Raw genomic sequence first — 23,382 nt, 5'->3', positions numbered from 1 at the left:
ACTTTGGTGAGCTACTTCGGGGTTTATATTGTCCCTGTATCTTGTTTCAGACTGAACTCGATGTTTCTGTGATAAGCGGTGTAGATAATGGATGGAATGGAGTGTCTATTTTTAAATTAAACTCAATTCCAAGTGTTTATTGTCATATGCACAGTAAAGTTGCGAGCGAAAAAGAAAATAGATACTAAGGAATGGTTAGCGTTTCTTGAATCCCAAGACTTTAACCTTCCGAATGATAGAACGATGCATTTGAGTGACATCTTACGGACACCGCATCCGCACGTGTTCTCGACACGTATTTGCGTCTTTGCAAGCTTTGGGAATGTTAAGGGGGTAATAAATTGGACTTAACTATCTGACTGTTTTGTCGACGTTCCCATTGTAGCGCCTTATAATCCGGTGCGTCTTATCTATGTCAAAAATAGGACCAAAAACTATTTTTTTCGGGGTGCGCCCTATAACCCGGTGCGCCTTATAGTGCGGAAAATACGGTAAAATGTGTCCCACTTGTGCAGATCATATGCGTTTTACATACGGCTCTATGGCTTGTCTGTCCACATGGAAAATTGATACTCTATTGCAGTGTTTTTCAACCAGTGTGCCAGGGCACAATAGCGTGCCGTGAGACCTTGTCTCGTGTGCCGCAAGTAACTGACCAATTTGATCTTTGTGAAAAAAGCATGCCGCTGTTCAGTATCTTTGATTTCGTCGGGTCATCAGCCGAGTCACTAACGTACATCCATGTCAGTGGTTTGCCATTTTCTCATTCCTTTTATATACTAATATGCTCATGGGGAAGTGCAGGGAAATATATTTGATAACTTATATAATTTAAAATAAAAATAGTTTAAGCTTTAGTAGACACTCAAAATAGGGAGAAGAGATCACTGGGTTTTGAAGTTACAAAGAAAATAAGGAAAGAAGCCTTCAAATACAGAAGTCAACCTGCTCTAAAAGGCTGCATAGCCCTTTCTTTTCATTAGTTTTGCACAGATACGATGAAAAATACATCTAATGTAAAAAAAAATTGCAAACTCAATTTTGCGAATTGTTATAAAACAAAGAAATATGGTGGTAAAAAAAATCTAGTATTTTTGTTATATTTTTAAAAAACAAGTTCAAAATGTCAGCAAAATATACACCAAAAGGAATAATAACACGTATTACCTCCTGAGCAACGATAATTGCAGAAGATTAAAAAAAACGATATAGTCATCTTAAGTAATAGGATTATTTGAACTAAAAAATCAAAACAAAAATAACATGAAACTAGTTGGACAGCACGGCAGCGCAGTGGTTAGCGAGTGTGGGGCGCAGTTCTGAGGTCATGAGATCAAACCTCCTGTGTGGAGTTTGCATGTTCTCGCCATGCTTGCGTGAGTTTCCTCCCACATTCCTAAAACATGCATGTCAGGGTAATTGGCCTGTCCAAATTGTCCCTAGGTGTGAATGAGCGAGCGAGTTGTCTGTCTCTGTGTGCCCTGCGACTGGCTGGCAATCAGTTCAGGGTGTCCCCTGTCTATTGCCCGAAGATAGCTGGGATGGGCTCCAGCACCCGCGCGACCCTACTGAAGATAAGCGGTGCAGATAATGGATGGATGGATGAAACTAGTTCCGGGATTCATTTTTTTAAACTAGGACTGTGTGCCTTGAGATTTTTTTAATGAAAAAAAGTGTGCCTTGGCTCAAAAAAGGTTGAAAAACACTGCTCTATTGCACAGGCACCTGCACCGAGCTGCAAAGTCAAATGAAGGTTACTAAATGAAGACGACATGTAAACAAAAAGCAACCTGCGCAATCACACATTGGTATTTCAAAATGCACACAATAATGGCTCTTCTCCGCAGCACCAAGATAGTTTCTGTGTATGTAACATGAAATGTATCCCCTTAAAAGAAGGGAGCAGCTTTGGTAAGAAAACATTGCATTTTCTTATATGATGTGACCATTGTGGAAAAGTTGGGGGACCCATTCCAGAGGCACACATGACCATTTGTGTGCTGGTGCAGTGACTAGCGAAAGTATTGAACCCACCCCCCCCCAAAAAAACTGTCATATTGCGTTCTTTCAGGCTTCAAACTTAAAGCTAATGAACTGAAAATATTTTCTAAGAGTCAATGACATGTGAGACACAATGGTAAAGTGATTTAAACATTTTATGATATATTTACGATGAAAAAAAAGAAGAAAAGTAGGTGTTGCAAGAAAATTGCCCCTCCTGTTCTCTCAACTCAGCCAAATGACTCCAGAAGTTGTCAATGACTTCTGAATGATCCAATGTCGATTTGAAAGACTAACAATGACAAACTGTGTATAATCAAGCCTCAGTTTAAATGCACTTGCTCTGTGATGGGCAAAGAAGTATGTGAAAGGAGACACCGGATAGCAGACAGCAATAGGAAAAACAAAGACAACACAGCAGGCGGGTCCGGGATGAAGTGGTGAAAAAATTCAAAGCGGGAATGGTATACAAGAAAATATCGCAATATTTACATGTCTCCCAGAGCACTTTGCGAGCAATGATATCACCTGGACATCTCTCTAAACCAGGGGTGGCTAACCTGGTCCTCAAGAGCCGCATGTCCTGCATGTGTTTGGGGATTCTCTGCTCTAAAACAGGTGATTCTAATCACCTGGATCATTATCAAGCTCTCACAAAGCTTGCTAACAAGCTGAAAATTTGCATCACCTGTGTTGGAGCAGAGAAACCTCCAAAGCATGCAGGACATGAGGCTCTCCAGGACCGGGTTGGCCAACCCTGCTTTAAACCTTTGGCCCAAACAAGGAGAAAACTAATCATAGAAGCAACCAAGAATCCCTTGACCGCATTGAATGACCTGCAAGCATACACAGCTCAGGTGAGACAATCTATGTATTAGACAACTAAAAGTCGTACTCAGCATAAATCTGCCTTTTATAAAAGAGTGGCAAGACACTCCACATCACACTGAATACTCAATTCCCAATCACAGGGTGGTTACTTTTGTTCAGTAGGGACTGGGAAGATTGTGTTGATAGGATAAAGGACGGAGACAAATACAGGGCGATTCTGACAGAAAATCTGTTGGGAGTCTGCAAGAGACCTCAGGATGGGGAACAGGTTCACCTTCCAACCGGACAACGACCCTTAACAAAAATAAATAAATCTATAATGGAATGATTTAAAACCGGAAAATATAAAGAATGATTAAGCCAAACTACAGACCTGATGCTTTAGAGCTGGGGGGCTAATTTTCTCCATGTAATTCCAAATTGCACGAGCGAAGCCCATTGTAGCCAAACCAACGCAGAAGATCAAAGTTGTACTGTTCAGTATATATAGAGCACATTTTTAAGTACAGTTTACAGTCAAGGTGTCACACCAAAATAAACTATCCATCGCTTAAGAATCCTTGATATGGAAGCGCAATAATCCAAGTTTACTGTTGACACAATTTATGAAAATCCACACAACAAACTTTAAATACGCCTAAACTCCCTGAGCAATTTGAGTGAGCGGTAGGAATGAGTTGGAGATGAACGCAAGCATTCTCCCCTTGTCTCTCGCCCTGTGCCATCTGTGCCAAAAGAAAATACGTCGGGATCCTTGTTTGTTTTGAAACCAGTATTTAGCAATAGAAAATGAAGGCCTAAATGAGCCTCAACGATCTTAAGTGATCACGGGAGGGAGAGCAGTTTATAATGGTATATTTGCTGACATTTGGGACACAGGCTCTGGTTTTGTTCTTATATCATATCATCAAATGTCACAAAGTGAAACTAAATGTTCTGAAGCTTTTGTCTGGAGAGAGGGTTAAGTGTTTTTATTCTAACTTTTTCCCAAAATAAAATCAAAATATTTAGCTTTTATCGCTCTTTGAGTCAAAAAGGTTCCCAACCACTCCTGTAGCGCATTTGTGGAACGATCTGAAAAATACCAAGCAAAAACGATAATAATCAAACCATAAAGAACTTGAGCGGTTTTGTAAAAATGGGAACATTTTACTGTTTCAAGATGTGCAAAACTTCTAGAGATGAACCCCGAAAAGACACGAGGTTCTGAATGCAGCAAAAGCAGGTTGTAGAAAGTATTAACTCAAAGGGGGGCAATATTTTTGCAACTCCTACCTTTTCAATGTTTGATTGATTGTTTAATGATTGATTCTTAGAAAATATTTTCAGTTTATTGTTTATTGGTTTGAAGCCTCAAATATGGCAATATGCCAAAAATCTCTTAGCGGGCCAATACTTTTGCAAGGCACTGTATGCAGCAATGACCTCTCTTGGAACAGTGTTTAACTGAACACAGTGTATTGTTCTGATGTGTGTATCTTCAGTCTGTAACAGTATTGCTCAGAGCAGTTTAATACATGTCTTTGTAAATCTCCTGCAGAAGAGGGTGCAGCGAGGTCTCCGACTCGGTCTTTTTTATCTTCTGCACCAGCTGAGCATTCTCCGTGACCAGCTGGCGGAGGTCGGCCATCTTCTGCAGCAGCTTGGGGAAGAGGTAGACGGAGTCCGAGTGGTTCGCCTGCAGGTGCAGGTCCAGGGCCTGCAGGATGTTGTCCTGGCTCTGCTCCACCTGCTTCACGTTCATTAATCCGGGCCGATCTGGAAAAACGGAAACGTCAGTTGCGATTGGGGTAAAGGCGTGGAGCGCGGACGCGTTTCTCTCGGCACCTCCGCACAGGATGATGGCGGCGACGAAGAGGGCGAGGTCGCTATCGTCCAGCTCCAGAGCGTTGAACTTGACGGCAAACTCGAACTTGGGCTCCATGATCTCACTGAAAGGTTTTCTTAGGCTGCGCAGAAACTCCCTGGTGACAAAGCCCTTTCCGTTGGCCACCAGGAGTCCGTCTTTGTTCATGAGCGATGGCAACATGGCGAAAATAGCTTCGTGGACTCCGTACTTCAGCAACGTCACCTAAAGCGAAAGTCGAAGACACAATCACAGAAATGATATCCTTCTCCCACTGTTACACATTACCCGATCTTAGTGGTGGGCCATTTCTGCTGGCCTAGAAAATCTCGGAATCATTTGATGTTTGTTATATTTTATCCATCAATACTTGCTGATTAATGATTGGTGCCATTTTTTGTGCTGTGCCTAAATAAAGCCATAAATGATCAATACAGTAATTCCAAATTGTCAGCTACCCTTCATTACTGCTCCCAGACGTGTGCTTTCATATTTAAGCATTTAACCAATCAAATTGAGCAACAACTTGTTAATAAGCTATGATATCTGCACATAAGCCTTCACGGTCCAGCAGGATAACATTGGTGTGATATCCCTGTTGGTTTAGCCAATCAAATTTGGTTCACATGGGCCAGCAGGAACAAAATGTTGCCTCTTTCGCAAAATATGAATGCCTAGGAGGTGGTAATTCACCAAAACGATTACGCCAACCATCACCCATTAACCTGCTGCACGAGCAAATACAAAACATTGGGCTGATCAATAGGGATTTTGTCAACCGACAATAGCTTAAGGAGGGAAAATAATTGACTTTGTCAAATATTGGTCAAGGTATATTGTCAAAGCCATTTTTAAGAAGGACTTTTTTGAGAAAATCTGGACTTCATTAAGACGTCGCAACAGGGAAACGGTTTTGTCCACCACTTTCAGCCCCAAAAGATTTACAGCTCAGTGAACAAGTGCCCAGGGAAATGGAGCTACATAAAAGAAAAGTGAAAACATTAGGTACATCTTTTTTTAAGCATTTTTAGCAACAAGGAACTTTAATTTTGGGGACAAAATAAAAGAGCTGGATCCACAAACAAAGGGAACAATGTGGAGCTTCTTTCCCCTCATTGCCGAGTGAGAAACAGATTTATGTTCACTTTGCACTAATGAAGTGTTTAGTGGGACATCGGGCAAAATACAAAACAACGTGATCACTGCTATTGCTGAAGTCATGGGAGAAGAGATCAGAAGTCAATTAAGTCCCTGTTATAGTGGAGGAGACGCGAGTAACGCATCGGAATTCGCACTGATTGTGTATTACGTCATGCCGACAAGTGTCAAGGAGCGCTTCTCAAATTTGAAAATGTTACCAGTGGGAAGAGCGCAGCTGACATCAGATTTTTTGGGGGAAAATAAATGTCTGGCGGTTATCAGGGTTGGGTAGGGTTACTTTAACTTGATTACTTTCAATGACTTTTGGATTACTCCAATAGCAAATATGCTAGTAAAAGACAAATGAAACTAAATAAGAATCAAATGACTAAATTTTGTGCAGGCTTTGGGAGTAACGGAATACATGGAACGGCAAAAATAATGTTGGCAAGCCGTTTGGTTTTAGTTTCATTTTGTTTCTGTCGCATTTGATGTTCGTTTTGCCGGAGATCAAAGCCAGGAGAGAAAGCTTACCACGTGTTGTGAGTCATAATTTTATTCATATTTAGTCTATTTTGTCTTTTATTAGCATATTTGGTATTGGAGTAATCCAAAAGTAATTCAAAGTAATCCAGTTAAAGTAACCTTACCCAACCCTGCGGTTATGATGGTGCAGCTGTATGTCTTCTGGATTAAACATGCTGCAGGTTAAAGTTAAGGGGAGCGCACCGTTGGCTTTTTGAGCTTTTAGCTTTACACATCTAATGGTATTTTATAATCAACAATAACCCAGTTTGTTCACATAACACGTCACCAATTCAGACTGGACTGAAGGCTCAAGTGTAAAATTCACGGCACGCCACTGCTAGATAATTGATTAAAAGGTTAATCTTGATTAGGGGTCTTAAACTCGAGGCCTGTATAACATTAGTTTAAGGTCTGCACCTAAATATGAAAGTCTTATGTAAGGGAGGTCCGCGCGAGTTCGATATGGATGCTAACGCTGTGCTAATTAGTTAGGCAGGGCTCAAAATTGGGAACCATTCACTCACAAATGCGGCCAAAAAATAGATTGCATAAAATAGCTTACAAAACGTGATGTCTGTATGCAGTGTGCTTTAAACATGACCTTTGAAAGTCTGAGTGTCAGTTTAGGAGGCCTCTTCTGCTGCTAGTCAACATTGACGGGGGGATAAAACCCTACCCTACAGCAGGTAGGGTAGTTGCCCAAAACACACCACAGAAAGGGGTGCCCAGATGACCCTGGTTTTAAGGCCACCTTGAGCCTGACCATTCCCAAGTATAAGGATGAAACTAAAGAAAATAGATGGACAGAGACAGAGAATATGAGTCCATGCACTTCTGACCAATTCGAGTTTTCAACTCACATACTGCATTTGGTTTCTGGTGTTATGTTCCCCATTTTTGTTAACTCATTACTGATGCATTTATTTTATTATTCTATAATTATCTATTATTCTATACTTTATCTCCATCGCGCTAAGAACTTTAACCTTTTTATTGTTTAATATCTCGTGTATCCATTCAATATGGTTGGTGTAAAGTGTAAAGAGGAGGTGAGCCATTCCTTTTGAAACGAAAGTGGAATAAGAAAGCTTGATGCGGTTGAGAAAATGGTTGGATCGCTTTTTTTCAGTCAATTTTTACCACGGAGGAGGACCTCTTGAATCGCATCTTCCAAAAGTAAGTGAAACTCAACTTTATTTATCTTTATTAAGAATATAATGTTTTTTTTTTAGTAGAAAACAATACAGGTTGCATATACAAGACTTAAACATACAAAATATAGCACTGAAGCAACTTAAAGACAAATTCAAATTCATTCATAAGTAGGGCAGCGTCTGTAGTTACTTTGTTTATATCAAACTCTGTCATGAAAAAAAAATTGAGGATAGTGATTTTTTTATCTCATGGAAAATCCAATGCATCCCACCTTTACAAGGACCCTAACTGCAGAAGCCCCCAATTAAAATAAGTTTGAGACACCTGATCTAGATCAATCTTACTCCATTTCAGATGTTAATCTCGATTAACATGCCTAATTTTAATGTTTTCATGACATGCATTATTTTCCTCACTGATCGATGCACCGTCTTCCGCCATGCGGGCCCTTTCTAAGTCCATTGCAGAATTGCAAAGCTTTCAAATTACTGGTCAACCTATGTCACCGTTTTTCAACCTCTGTGCCGGCACAGTAAAGTACTTGTTCTCAAAAACTGCTCCGAACATTGACAAATGTAATACCACCCAGAGAGACTCAGTCAAAAATTTAGGTGTCATATTTGACCCCTATCTGTCCTTTCAAACACACGTTAAGAATATTACTAAAACAGCTTTTTTCCATCTTCCCAACATTGCTAAAATTCGCCCTATGCTGTCTCAGTCGGATGCAGAGATTATAATTCACACGTTCGTTACCTCCTGTTTCGATTACAGTAATACACTACTCTCCGGTCTCCCGAAATCCAAAAGCAAGAGCCTTCAAGCTGGTACAAAATGCTGCAGCGAAGCTTTTAACAAAGACAAGAAAGTTTGATCACATGACCCCGATTTTAGCGAACGTGCATTGGCTCCCTGTTAGCTTAAAATGTGATCTAAGTCAAGTCAAGTTCTGTTGGTAGGAAACCATACCATTCAAGGACTTGCTCCCTCATATCTTTCAGATTTAATTTCCCCTTATGTTCCGGTCCGGAGTCTTCACTCTGAAAATGCCGGTCTACTAGTGATCTCAAGAGCCAAGAAGAAATCTACAGGTTCAATAGCGTTCTCCATTCGGGCCAAGGTGCTGTGGAATGCCACGGACTGCTATGTCAACAAGACCCAGCGGCCTACAAAGCAGCGAAGCAGAGTGGCAAGACAGCGGCGTGACCGCCGGACGAGGAAGCGAGGTTGTCGGGCCGGGCTAACAGCTAGGCTAAAGGCTAAACCCTGCAAAACGCCTCTCCCATCCATTTTCCTCTCCAACGTTCGCTCTCTGGACAATAAACTGGAACATTTGACAACTGGAAGTGGCACCGAACTGCGAGATGACGAACTGCTGCGCTAAAATTCTGACGAAGACATGGTTAATCTTATCTATCCCGGCTGACGCTCAAAGAAACTGTGCCGGTCAGATGTATCGACATTTCGTTCTGTATACACGAATGACAATAAAGTAAATCTGAATCTGAATGCTCTTCCCCCTGAGATGCGATCTGCAACCTCAGTGGAAATGTTTAAATCTAAGCTTAAAACACACTTCTATTCTATAACATATGAATAACCTATATTTTATGTTGACAATATCCGTGTATTATTTGCCCTCATGTAAGTTTTAGATCAGGGGAAGGTGTCATAAAAGTCTGTAGCTTGCAATAGTCTTTGACTAGTGCAGCCCTTTGAGACTCTTTGTGATTAAGGGCTATACAAATAAACATGACTTGACTTAAATCATCGTTGTACTGTGCCGTGAGAAAATGATCCAATTTGTGCGCCTGTGCAGTCTAGCAAAAGCTATCTTTCATTTGGATTTAATTTTACCGGTGAAGCACCGACACTGACTGGTGGTGTCCGCGGGATTACTTCAAATGAAAGAAATGTGACTTGGTTCAAAATACGTTGAAAAACACTGCTCTACGTTATTCACTTCATCAACGGTCACCAACTACAGCCTGCCTCCAAAAATACAACATCCCGGATAAGAGTGGTTGAAATTAGTTTCTTAAAAGAATTTGGACTTGTTTTCATTTCAAAACTAGTTTATTATAGTGGAAGCTTCTATAAAACGGGTGATAGAGTTTCTGCTCAAACTGCATGAAAATATGTGCTAAAAATGGTTGCCGAGAGCATGAGTTGACCTTGATGATTGTCTTTCAGGGTGGCAAGATAGAGCGACCCTGAACTTTAAGTTTGACACCTATACCATCACAAAGAACTAACCTGGTCGTTCAGGAAGAGGTTGACAAACCCTGGAATGCTCTTTGCGAACTCGGTGAGCTCACGCACCGTCTCCACGGTAGTGCACTGGCAGCGGTAGAACACGTGCACCCCAATCTCCTTGGTTAGGGGAGCGCCAGGAAGCAATTGGCTCCACACTAAACCACTTTCAGCCTTCCAGAGAGTGTCCACATCATAGATTACAAATGGCTGATAGCCAAACAAGAGAGAAAGAGAAGTGTCAATACATTAAATCCTATAAAACAGTACCTGGTATTTTTTACTTGCACGCAGCCAAAGAAAAACTGTAGATGTTCTCAAGACATTTGGAGTATCAGTTTCGGTCTATTTCTAAAGACAACTCTCTTCTACAGCCAAAATATGTTTAGGTACTACTAGAAGCAAATGATTGAAGTTTAAACACACACAAAAAACAGATTTTGAGTCCGCCTGGTTTTCTCTGCCTGGAAAATTAATGTAGCGGGGTGCTGGGACTGAAACACAACAGGATTACAGCCCAAAGCCTTTCTGAGCTCACATTAGACAACGATTCAACAAAAATAAGAAGGTTTTCCTCAGGAGACGTCCGGGTGAGCCAAAAGTGCCATTTGGGTGACCTGTTGGAAAAGGGCTGCTATTCTGGAATGCTTCAACATATAAAAATGATCTTTGAGTCAAATGAAAGGTAAGACTTGGGGCTATCTTATCCACCATTAACATTTTAAGAATGACAGGCTTAGTTGGACCAACTATATCACTGAAACCCTTTTACCGGAGCCTTGTTGACGTAATATGATAATTGCTGGACTATGAAATTGTGTCGGACATTTATGAGGCTGAAATGGCGAGTTCCGTATTTTTTTAATAGTAGCCATTGTTCGAATTAAATGCTCGTCGTGTATGCAAATATCATTTTATCTCATAATGTTTGGTATCATTCGAATGTGTGGAAATTCAGCGTTTTTGAATTGTTCTGTACATATTGAATTACCCACAGCTATGACACCACTGGTCCACAGAAGAGCACCTTCAGTGACAGACTGCTGTCACAGTCTTGTTCCACGGAAAGACTGAGGAGATCATTTCTTCCTCATGCCATGAGGCTCTTTAACTCCACCCGGGGGAGTAAAAGCTTACATTAAACCCCACCCCCACATTTGCATATTACCATATTTTTATTACAGTGTGTATTTTCCGTAGCACTATTTTAAATACTCTATAGCAAAACGTTATATTGGGTATTTTTGTATTCTATATCTTTATTTTATTATCTTATTTTTCATCACAAGGATACTGCTGAAAGTGTGAATTTCACTATGGGGATGAATATAGTATCTATCTATCTAATACCTCATATGCCACTTTCCAAAACACAATCAACCTCTGTTTTAAAGTTTGATTTGAAATTGGCATCAGAATACAAGAATGGACCGTGGTCCATCTTCAAGGTTCTACAAGTTATCAGCTCAACACAATAACTAGACAAATGTGAATATATATATCATCAAATTACCGAAGTGCTACTGGTCTTTCCTGACAGAATACTGCGGGCCCTCTTCTTGGTCATGCTGAGATTCTTTAAGTAGGCCGAGTTAACTTGTTTGGCCAACATCTTTAAGTCAGAGCCTCCTGGTTTGCCTTGGTTCAACTCTTCTGCAAGAAGACCAGCCACCAGTTTCTTCCTCTCGGCCTCAGGCATGCGGCCGTATCGAATTGCTGAGAAAACACATGATCATGTTTTTTCAATCATTCATTGATTTCCCCTCCCCCCAGTTTTGGAACGGAATAAAAACTTAGCATGCGGTGGTGCACGAGTGAAATCAACACATCGCATACTCCCAAAACATCGATGATTTAGACATGCCTGACACAAATTACCTAGTGATGAATGAATTCACTACCTAAAATTAAAGTGGAAGTTCAGGGCATGGTGTAATTGTAACCTGTGCAGTTCTTAGTAATTAAGGGCGTCACAAACCAAATTGACTAGCCTCGATGCTGTCAATGGCATTGATGTGGTATCTTAAATCAACTAATTGGATAACAAATAAATTGCGGCGTAGCATACGGGTTATTTCATACAATTAAGAGAACGGTAAATACAACTTTTCATAAACTTTGCATCTTCTAAGTTGCATTTTTTTTTAAGTTTTTCATTCATGAGAAAAAATATATTTTTGTTTACTACATTCATTCATCCATCCATTATCTGGACCGCTTATTCTCAGTAGGGTCGCGGGGGTGCTGGAGCCCATCACAGCTATCTTCGGGCAGAGGGCAGGGGACACCCTGAACTGGATGCCAGCCAGTCGCAGGGCACACAGAGACAGACAACTCACTCGCTCGTTCACACCTAGGGACAATTTTGGACCGGCCAATTAACCTGACATGCATGTTTTTGGAATGTGGGAGGAACCCGGAGTGCCCGGAGTAAACCCACGCAAGCACGGGGAGAACATGCAAACTCCAGACAGGAGGTTCGATCTCATGACCTCAGAACTGTGCTGCACACGCGCTAACCACTGCGCCGCCTTGCTGCCCTTGTTTACTATAATCCTGCATAAAAAAAAACTTTGAGGAGTGTCATTTTAGTCAAGTTATAAAGTGATACTGTCATCTAACTTCAGGATTTCATATTGGAATATGCCTGATTCAATTCCTAATAACGGCAAAACTATTCCCCATTTGGGACACCTCCCTCGGTTTCTAATTCTTTTCAAAAACCGTCTTAGCTGCAGGAAAGAACGGTTTAGATCATGTTTTTTACCATTCAATCTCTTACGTAAACAATTTATCACTGGGTGGTAGAAGCTATGTGATAACGCACTGTACACGCTGTTCACATGAGCAATCAAACAGGCTTTTAAGCAGAAGTCAACCAAAAGGATTTCTGTAGAAAATATTCTATGGGCCTTCTTTACTCTATACAGGATATTTGGATACATTTTAGATTTGTTAAATATGAGCTGAAAAAGAAAATTTAAATTTCATCTGTCTCTCGATGCGGTCATTATGAAAATGTGATGTCATCTTAACTCGACAGAAAACATTCAGTCTTTAGCCAACGAGCAATCGCAGTCCTTTCTGAAGCGGAGCCACGATTAATCGTTAGGGCTGATTTGCGTGGAGGGATTTTCACTTGGTTAGCCGACGTTCAACGCTGTGAAATGCCACAAATGAGAAAAAATTCCTGCTGCTGTTGAGGCTAACTTGAGGCGGTAATTGTTGCCAAAGATGCATCAACATGGTATCAAGCAAAAAGACTATAACTGTACGGACATGGTTTCATTTTCACTAAATTCACTAACATCCTCCCCAAAACATTTTCGTGTTGTTATTATGGGGTGCTGTGTGTAGAGGATTAAGAAAAAAATCTATTTTAGAGTGAGGCTAGCAAAATGTGGATCAAGTCAATTGTTGTGAATTATTTCTGGATGCAATATATTGCTATGTGCACAAAGACTCTGTAGCGAATTCGCAAATGGATTAAAAATAACAGCGCCAGTTTTTAAAGATAATGATAATAATAATTTCCTTTGTATTGTCATTCTTTGTAACAATGTACACAGAACGTAATGTCGATACACCTGACCCGTTGTAGCGAGCCGATGCAGCCACAGCCAACAGAGGGCGCCGCCATTTTACCAATGTTGTAAGTCTTAGGTATGACTTGGCCGAGGCGCGAACCAGCGACCTCCCAGTCTCAAAGCGGGCGCCTTACCATCTAGGCTACTGAGCTGGTACAAAAAATCTTCACTCACCGTCATGAGACATTCCCAACAAAAGGCACTTCTGGAAACGGCAATATTGGCACTTGTTGCGATTCTTCTTCTGAATTTTGCAGGAACGTTCACAGCGTTCATACTCCAATTTCATGCGAACTGTTCGTCTGAAAAAGCCCTGTGGTGGGGAAGTACATAAGTTACAGATCTCTTACTCAGAAATGTAAAAAAGAAACAAATGACATACCTTACAACCCTCACAGGCATGTACACCATAGTGGAAGCCTGATGCCTTGTCCCCACAGACCTTACATTCCACGCTGATACCAGAAGTTGTGCTGTCCTCTCGGCCCAGACGCAGCTGCTCGGACAGTGAGGGCGACTGCGTTTGAGAGAGGTCTACTTCGAAAAAAAGCACCGACAAATAGGATGTCACTGCACATCGACTGAAACGCAACAGGTGCTTGGGAGGAGGTATGTCTCACCGGTATAGCTTGATGCTACGCTGCCGTGATTGTTTTCTTCATCTGCGCTCTTTCTTCTTTTCTGCTCGCCCCGAGAACCCGATACATCCTTAAGCTCCTCCTTGACCTCGTCACTCTCATGGTCTTTAGGCTCATCCAGGTCGGCAATTTCGGAGGACATCGCACCCCTGTGGCCGTCCGAGCCCTGGGAGTTTTTTTTAGGCTTTGGAACCTTACCTTCAACCGTATCTTCCGGTGAACTTGGAATGCAATAGCCATTGACCCCGTTATGCTGCTCGGGAGCAGGTTGCTGTAAGCCCTCCATGGTTGCTTTGCAGCTCACTCAGGCGGCCTCCGTCATGTCACGTTGCCATGGTGGCCCACTAGTAAAGAAGAGGATTGCATGAAGACCTTTAGTTACAACAAGAATGCAGATATAAATTAACTATCTGGATTAACATTTTTGGGTGTTTTAGAATAACACTTACATGGCTCAACAATTAAATATTAAAAGTAATGATCCCTTCACGGTGAGCGTACATGTAAAGTCATGTTTATTTGTATAGCCCTTAATCACAAAGAGACTCAAAGGGCTGCACAGACCGCAGATTATTGCAAACCACAGACTATTATTACACCATCCCCTGATCTAAAACTTACATGAGGGCAAGGAAAAACTCAATGACTTTTGAATGATCCTATGTCAATTGGAATGACTAACAATGACAAACCGAGTGCAACTGTGTATCATGAAGCCTCAATTTAAATGCACTTGCTCTGTGATGTGAGAAGTATGTGAAATGAGACACCGGATAACAGACAGAAATAGGAAGAACAAAGACAACACACCAGGCAGGTTCGGGATGAAGTGGTGGAAAATTTCAAAGCGGGAATACTATACAAGAAAATATCGCAACATTTACACGTCTACCAGAGGACTGTGCGAGCTATGATATTAAAATAGAGAGCGTAAAACCACGGCGAACCTACAGAGACCTGGACATCCCTCTAAACCTTTGGCCCAAACAAGGAGAAAACGCATCAGAGAAGCAACCAAGAGTCCCTTGATCGCAGACTATTATGACACCATGATCTAAAACCTACATGAGGGCAAATAATACACGGATATTGTCAACATAAAATGTCAATGAACACAGTGGAGTATTGGGCCGATATTAAGACATTTGAATTGGTAATAGCAAGGCTTTGATGCTAGGTCCCTTGCTTGGCCTTAGGCTTTAATGCTAGGACCTTAGCTTGGCCTTTTGGCCGAGACTATACTCTTAGGGATCATTTCAATAGTTTTGACCTTGATTGTCTTGATCTTTGATTTTTGCAATCCGGAGATGGAATAAGAGCTTGCTCTGTCCACTCCACGCATCGGCCCGGTATTGCAGTACCTCCGGGAACGGTGCATTCGCAATGATCGTAGCAAGGCTTTAGGGCTAGGACCTTAGCTTGGCCTTTTGGCTGAGAGTAAGTGTCCCGGCTCCTAGGCTTTGTAGCGTATTATGAACTGACCAATAACGGATAATGAATAACGAAGATAGAACAATAACCCTTAAAAACCCCAAAACCCCATTTGAATTGGTAATCACTCATGCCAGCCTTATTTCGAGTGAGGACAAACCATGTATATTTTTGACTCTTTCATTTAAAATCTAATCTCTTTACACTACATAAAGTATATTATAAAAATACAGTAGGAATCAAAAACAAATTGCCTTTGCCGTTTATGATATAAGTAATTATATTACAAATTTTAATGTTGCATCACTCTCAAAAGGTTTCAGTAAACAAATCACTGTTGGTATCACACAGAAACAAAACTGTTAGACTAAAAGATGGGGAAAAAAAGACCAAATAATGCTAATTTCGTAAATTGCCTCACTAGAAACATTTGAATTTTTCCAACTTGAGCACCATGGATATTATGACATTAACCTGATGACTGACTTGCCAGGGTTGGAATCTTGAAAACATTGAAACATAGCCACATCGACAGCTTGAGTTCCGATTGGGAAAAAGCACAACTAGAACACAAACAAAGCTTCGACTCCTGAGAAAAAAATTGTAACAGGATGAAATGTGGGTGGGAAGTTCACTCTGTTCTCTACTATCTTCGAACCTTGTGGAAGTTTGTCTGGAGCCATCTGCATTGTTGTTTGCTTGTCTTTCATGCAAGAGTGCACTGTACAAGGGGACATGCTCTGTGTACACACTGAGCTGCTGTGTTGATCGCAGTAAGGGGGGGTGGTTTGGGGGGAGCACTTATCGGATAAACCGCTGTAACGTAGCACCACTTCTTTACAACACGGCGGTAATTTTTTAAACAAGTACTTCTTAAAACAAGAATATTGGGATATCAGTATTTTAGTTTAAATAAAAATATATCTCGTTATAAAGGAAAATCCAGTTGATTGGCACTCTGCTTACCACCAGCATTCGCTCATCCAGTTCGCACATGCAAACAACTACAGGAAAAAAACAAAACAGAAATGTTGCTGTAGTTTTTGTGTGTGCACATGTTCATTTAAAGTTACGGTTACTCTAATTCTAAGAGTAAAGTAAGAGCTTACGTGTCATCAACAGTCTCTCGACTTGTCAGCCTCCACCAATTGACCCCCTAATTAACGATTGCAAATCCTTCTTACAGACACAACGCAGCAAGACGGACTATGTAGAATACCACAACAATATTTGCAATCTACGATGTTGTTGTCGCCTGCTACAGGTGACAGAGACGATCCGGATTAGGGACGATAAGGACAAGACGCGATCGATCTCTTGTTGATGATAGGAATAAGTGGATAGGTGTGGTAAAAGGATAGTGGAATGTTTGGACGCGTTCTAAGGGATGGGCAGGGCACCTGTTTGAGGCAGCAGGGGTAAACCAGCGAAAGCTGTCGGGCCCTGCTGTTGAACAGAAGAGTGTGTTGTGTCACCCTGACCAGAGTGACATGGCCGCTTTCTTGTGTCCCGTTTCATCTGGAGGGACGAAAGCATGACCAACTTAGGTGCTGAGGTGCCTTTGAGTTAACCATGGTCCCCCAAAAAATTGTGTGTGTGTTTTTTTTGCTATTTTTTTCCCTTTTTTATTTTCTTTGTAATTGTGTTTGTCTTGCTGTCGGTCACCCCTGATATGAATATGACCAAGGTAGCTAGATAGATAGATACATTATTATACAGCATACACAATGTGAAATGATCTAAAAATGTATAATACAGGAAAATGTTAAATTTGACAGCTATGCAATCTCTGTGACGACTCCTTGCATCTGTCACCTGTTCCTCGGCAGAACATGCACACATTTTTTACAGTGTTGTGTCGAAAAATGCCCTCCGCTTAGAATTAGCGGGAACACGCATAAATCACTCGTAAAAACGTCACTAAAATGACTTATCTCGTGTTTGAGGGAAATGTAAGAGAACAGTAAAACACAGAGAAAATGAAATGAAATGATCTGCATTTAAATTGCGCTTTTCAAGTCAATGACTTCCCAAAGCGCTTTACAATGTGCTCCACATTTCCCAATAGCGGCCTTGTATTGCAGCCATGTAAGACGCTAACCTGCTTATTGGGGGTATTAGGGGGTCAGTGTCTTACCCAAGGACACTTCGACATGGACGAGCCGGGATTCGAACTGGGATCCCTTCGTCCCAAGACGAGCGCTCTACCTCCTGAGCCGCAGAGCATTTGCACCATGAATAAAAATCACTTTTGAAGCAAGTTAAAAACATTTACTTTGGCAAAATGAAGCCTTATCTTCTGTATATGACATCTAATGAAAACTGTTATGTGCTCTACCATAAAGCTTATTGCGCTGAAAGGAACTGTCAAGTCAAATTAAGTCAAGTCTTGTTTATTTGTATAGCCTTTAATCACAAAGAGTCGCAACAGGAGATGAAAGTTTCTGCTCAATTTCTTGTCATTATGAAATAAAATGTAACACATGAATACATTCTACTCTGCTTGAATAGACGAATACCGAGCTCCCCATTGACACATCAATGTGTCAAATTCTAAAGGACAAATGATAAAGTCATCCTGTTAAATGCTTGGAGGGACATGTTTCAGCACAACTGTGCACACACTAAATTCACATTTTGTTAATATCATCTTATTACCGTATTTTTTGATTACTATTTGAATGAGTTGTTAGGATCAGGAAGATATTATTGCTATTTAGGAATCTCTTGTATGCCTTTAGGAGGCCAGGAGCAAACAAATTATTTTTAAATTATTTCATATCAGGAAAATTTGCTCATTATACAAACAACTCGAGCTTCGAGCACGAATTAAGCTCGTAAGAAGAGGTACCACTTACATTCAAGGTAAAGCTACTGGAAGTAATTTAGTTTGTAAGAAAAATAATATTACACTATGAAAATGTTTCTCAGCGAATGAATATCCCTTGCAGAGATTTCTATCGATATAGACCAATGTTTCTCAACTGTTGGGTTGGGACCCAAAAGTAGGTCGCGGACCCATTTTCAGTGAATCCCGGGCTTTTGCCCTAGCAAAAAATGCTAGGAAGAAGAAAAAACCCAGGGTCAATTATACATTAGATTTCAATAATGCCACGCTCGATCTCTTATTCCTTCCAGTCGGTACCACCCTAATTGTGTTTGGGGGGCCACATTTCGTTTTATTGTGATTTTGTTTGTTTAGTTTCCTTTTTCTGTCCTAATGTTGACAACATCTGTGTATTATTTGTTATTGCAACATCCATTGCAGCCTGGTCATCCTGGAAGGGGGATTAAGAGGTCCCTTCTCAATGTTTCTTAATTTTCCTCATGTTGAGGTTTTTGAGTTTTTCCTTGACCTCATGTAGGTTTTAGATCAGGGGATGGTGTCTGGTCTTTGCAGCCATTTGAGACACGTTGCTCATGAATGACCTATATTTTCCGTTGACAATGTCTGTGTAATATTTGTTGTTGCAACATTCATTGCAGCCTGGTCATCCAGTTTCTTCATTTTCCTCATGTTGAGGTTTTTGAGTTTTTCCTTGACCTCATGTAGGTTTTAGATCAGGGGATGGTGTCATAATAGTCTGTGGTTTGCAATAATCTGGTCTTTGCAGCCATTTGAGACTTTGTAATTAAGGACTATACAAATAAACATGACTTGACTCTTGATTTGGGACGCATCTTGACATAAACGTGGAAGTCAGACCAGTCGAGAACCACTAATAGAAATAAGATACTCCTTGCTGTATAATATTTTATCATTGTAGCATTTAAAATAATAACATAGTCAATCCGGTGTCATTTGAGGTGCACTTTGGAATCTGTTGAGGACTTCAACATGACATGCTAACTTAGCGCGTTAGCTTCTAACCTTGATAGGGAAAACTGCGTTAGCGTGGCTCACTGACCAACATTCCCCCACGGGTGGATTTAAACGCCGACCGCTCGAAACTACTTACCTTTTATTAAATGTGCCGCAGATTCGAGAGCCGTCAGCGCAGCCACCAACGGCAAAAGGGGCTTTAAAACGGGCTTCGGTGGGGGGGAAAGAGTTCCGATTTGCGCCTGGGAAATCGATCGCTCGCCGCGGCTGTTGACAAGTTGTGTCAAGCCGCCAGCCGGAGGAGTTACTAGCCGAGCGAGCTAACGTCACACGGCTAGCCCGAAAACTCAACTATTAACTCGGGGCCTGCGGTAGTCTTTCGGGAAGCTTCCATGTTGGTCAGAGTTCTGGTAGGCTAGGAAACTCGAAAAGCAACCATTGAACCGGTGGCGTTAATCCTCCAACGGACGTCTCCTTGTTGTTTCACTTTAGCCACTCTTGTCTAAAGTACCGCCCATCAGATGACGTCACGGGTCAGGACACCGCTTTCCTCTCGAACCCTCAACAAAAACAACAAAACAGTCCCCATCAAAAGCTCAACCCAGTTTTTTTACGGCAGTGTTTTTCAACCAGTGTGCCGCTGGAATTGGCCCAATTTTATCTTTCAAAAAAATCAGGCCATTATTTAGTATTTTTGCTCTCTCATACTTGTCAAGCTCCATGGCTCCATGCCCTTACAAACTGTCGTATTTTCCCTTACAAAATACAAAATAATCTTACACCATATTTTTTCCAAAATGTGTTTATTTGTGTAGTTTAACATGTTATATTGTACATCTCATCTCATTAGCTGCACCGCTCATCCTCAGTGGGGTCGCGGGGGTGCTGGAGCCCATCCCAGCAATCATCGGGCAGTGGGCAGGGGACACTGTGAACTGGTTGCCAGCCAATCGCAGGGCACACAGGGACAGACAACTCGCTCGCTCATTCACACCTAGGGAAAATTTGGACCGGCCAATCCACCTGAAATGCATGTCTTTGGAATGTGGGAGGAAACCGGAGTGCCCGGAGAAAACCCCCGCAAGCACGGGGAGAACATACAAACTCCGCACAGGAAGTCCAGTAGCTGGATTTGAACCCACACAGGAGGTTCCCAAGACCTTAGAACTGTGCCGCACACGCGCTAACCACTGCGCCGCCGTGCTGCCCTATATTGTACATGTGTTTCGTTATATCATATATATTGTTAATTAACATTTTGTTGTGAGCAGGGTTGGGTAGGGTTACTTTAACTTGATTACTTTCAATTACTTTTGGATTACTCCAATACCAAATATGCTAATAAAAGACAAAAGAAAGTAAATATGAATAAAATGATGACTCACAACACGTGGTAAGCTTTCTCTCCTGGCTTTGATCTCTTTGATCTCCGGCGAAACTAACATAAAATGCGACAGAAACAAAATGAAAATAAATCCAAACAGCTTGCCAACATCATTTTTGCCGTTCCATGTATTCGGTTACTCCCCAAGCCTGCACAAAATTTACTCATTTTATTCATATTTAGTTTCTTTTGTCTCTTATTAGCATATTTGGTATTGGAGTAATCCGAAAGTAATTGAAAGTAATCAAGTTAAAGTAACGCTACCCAACCCTGGTTTGTGAGATACTGAGTTGCTCGACATGAATGAGGTTTATTATTAAAAAAAAGTTCAAAAATGAAGTAGCTTGGACGTTCACTGTAGAAGGAAAAATATATATGCAAATATAAACAAGTAGAATAATACATTCTCTCATTCAAATTATGAATTCATTTTCTGCATTAAATTATTGTTGGTAATACACTGATTAAAGAGATAAGCACAAACAAGTCTTTTTTCATTTTCTCCTTTTATACTTCCTTTTTTTTTCTTAACTTCTTTATACAACATAATCATTTGTAATATAATGCATCAAAGCAAGTGAGCCGTTTGAGATCCGGCTCTCTTTAATGAGTTGAGCTGAAAAATCCGGTTCTCTAAAAAGAGACGGACTTCCTTTCACTACATAACTATCACATGAAATCCGAGGCTGCAGACGCTTGCGCACAGTAGCATCAAACCGCTCGCTTCGTTTGCAACGAAAAATAATGATACCGAGATAGAGGCTACCGCGGCAAACTCGTTTGACTTGATTGATTTGCTGTTTCGTGATAGTTGGTGTATATCGGATGGCACCCATAATTGACACATTTGCGTTTATCTGTACAGATTTTCTTGTACTCGTACACGTCTTAAAATGCATAATAAACGTACTTTGTACGGCAAAAACATACAAGTTGACAGGTATGAAACAGACCCCCACAAAGGCTCAACCCAGTTTGTGTCATGATTGCCAAAATGAAGACACCTGTGGCAATCGTTTGGTGCGCAGGAGCGCGCTCTCTGATTGGCTGGCACTCTCCTCTTAAGCTGTCAGCACCAAAGGAGAAGTGTCAGACCGTACTTTGGTGTCTCCCTGTGTTTTGTTATGTTACCTATTCAGTATGTTTTTTCTACTTTTCCATACTCTTCATACTTTACAACACTTTTTAAATATTTATTATCAAATATTATATGTTGTACTTTTTTCATATATTTTCCTACCTTTTCAGCATTTTCTTACGTTTTCAGTACTTTTCAGGGTTTTTTTGCAGTACTTTTAGGAATCTCTCAGTTTTTCTCTGTAGTTTATTTTTCAAAGATAAGAAAAGAGGTATTCTAACGCATGAAACGGTTAAAAAATGATAATAAATTGCAGGATAAATGTCATAACTTGGGTTTATGGATTGATTACGATTTATTTTTTTATATAATCAATTTTGATGGATCTGAATCAATCTGTGGATTGGGCCATCTGTATAAGATATGTTTTATCCCCCTTGTTTTATAACCTTATCTTCTATGTTTCTTTATCTTCTTGGCTCATACCTCACTGTGAATGTGTAAAACTGGAGTGTCATGCCCAATTTCGTTGTCACAATATGTTAACCCATTTTGTAACAATGACAATAAAGGTATATTCTTCTTCTTCTTCTTCTTATATTTTCTCATGACTGATTATTTTCACCTGTGCCCGCTCATTTGGCGCCAGCCGCTGCTGGCTTCCTGATTGGTTCCCCGTCTTACTTAAGCTCCTTACTCACCTGTTGTCAGTCCGTCAGCGAACCTCTGTTTCTACAAGGCGAGCATTTTGACTTCGACTCCCGTCGGTCCCGCTTTTTCACCCATTTTCCATCCGTCCATTCCCGATTTCTCCGTTTGTCTCCGGCTACGACGTGTTTTTTTTACCCCGACTACGTTTTGATCTCCCTTCCCGGCTATCGACTCGTTTTTTGACCCCGACCACGTTTTGCTCTCCTGTCCCAGCTATCGACCTGTTCCGTCTTCTACACTACGATCTCCCGCTCCGGAAAATCCACTTCCGCATTCGGAACACGTTCCGATTCTTTGAGTGGCTTTCTTCCCGCATCCAGCGAGCACCGGATCGCAGGCGCTGCCTTTCCTCTACTGTATATCTCAATAAACTTGTGGTTAACGTTACGCATCTGGGTCCTAATTCCGTTATGGTCGTGACAGGCACATCATTAAGTCAATTAAACATATTAAAAATAAATTAAAAAAAACAAAAAATGTAATATTTGAATAACAATTTGATGCTGCCACTTATTGCTCCAATTTGGCGCCAGCCGCTGCTGGCTTCCTGATTAGTTCCCCGTCTTACTTAAGCTCCTCACTCACCTATTGTCAGTCCGTCAGCGAACCTCTGTTTCTATAAGGCAAGCATTTTGACTCCGACTCCCGTCGGTCCCGCTTTTTCACCCGTTTTCCATCCGTCTGTTCCCGATTTCCCTGTTTGTCTCCGGCTATTGACTCGTCTTTTGACCCCGACCACGTTTTTCTCTCCTGTCCCAGCTATCGACCTGTTCCGTCTTCTACACTACGATCTCCCGCATTCGGAACACGTTCCGATTCTTTGAGCGGCTTTCTTCCCGCGTCCAGCGAGCACCGGATCGCCTTCCCTCTAAATCTTAATAAACTTGTGGTTAACGTTACGCATCTGGGTCCTAATTCCGTTCTGGTCGTGACATGCACATCATTAAGTCAATTAAACATATCTTAAAAAAAAACA

General features: G+C 41.2%; 1 protein-coding gene, 1 long non-coding RNA gene and 1 pseudogene across 3 annotated transcripts; 2 read left to right on the top strand and 1 right to left on the bottom strand.

Annotated features, from left to right (window-relative positions):
• Window positions 1-1,788: 1,788 nt before the first annotated feature.
• On the bottom strand, window positions 1,789-19,767 carry ppardb (peroxisome proliferator-activated receptor delta b). 2 transcript variants are annotated; one of them, XM_088330618.1, is made up of 8 exons: window positions 19,370-19,767; window positions 13,962-14,323; window positions 13,724-13,878; window positions 13,516-13,654; window positions 11,268-11,470; window positions 9,758-9,964; window positions 4,660-4,903; window positions 1,789-4,590 (listed from the first exon to the last, which is right to left on the bottom strand). In XM_088330618.1, the coding sequence occupies exons 2-8, from the start codon at window positions 14,263-14,265 to the stop codon at window positions 4,343-4,345; spliced, it is 1,500 nt and encodes a 499-aa protein (XP_088186744.1). In that variant the 5' UTR covers window positions 14,266-14,323; window positions 19,370-19,767; the 3' UTR covers window positions 1,789-4,342. The 2 variants fall into 2 exon arrangements, with proteins under 2 accessions (XP_088186744.1, XP_088186746.1); XM_088330620.1 differs by having other exon boundaries at window positions 13,724-13,875; window positions 19,370-19,766.
• LOC148368636 (uncharacterized) lies at window positions 6,802-13,944 on the top strand. The gene is made up of 3 exons (XR_015849948.1): window positions 6,802-7,522; window positions 9,695-9,809; window positions 13,782-13,944. It is a non-coding gene; the product is annotated as an uncharacterized LOC148368636 (long non-coding RNA).
• Window positions 15,190-15,362, top strand: LOC148368635 (U2 spliceosomal RNA; annotated as a pseudogene).
• Window positions 19,768-23,382: the final 3,615 nt, after the last annotated feature.

The sequence above is a fragment of the Urocampus carinirostris genome, chromosome 3 (genome assembly GCF_059441175.1).
Source record: "Urocampus carinirostris isolate Australia breed hairy pipefish chromosome 3, RoL_Ucar_1.0, whole genome shotgun sequence".
Lineage (NCBI taxonomy): Eukaryota > Metazoa > Chordata > Actinopteri > Syngnathiformes > Syngnathidae > Urocampus > Urocampus carinirostris.
Note: the sequence above shows the minus strand (reverse complement) of the source record. Positions and strands in the feature narration are given on the sequence as shown.

Bases quoted from the DNA above. Each gene is read 5' to 3' on its own strand.
- ppardb (XM_088330618.1), bottom strand. From the start codon at position 14,265: ATGGAGGGCTTACAGCAACCTGCTCCCGAGCAGCATAACGGGGTCAAT. The intron at 13,655-13,723 runs GTATGTCATTTG...TCCCCACCACAG, and splicing joins ATGCCTGTGAGGGTTGTAAG to GGCTTTTTCAGACGAACAGT. The intron at 9,965-11,267 runs GTAATTTGATGA...TTTGGCTATCAG, and splicing joins GAAAGACCAGTAGCACTTCG to CCATTTGTAATCTATGATGT.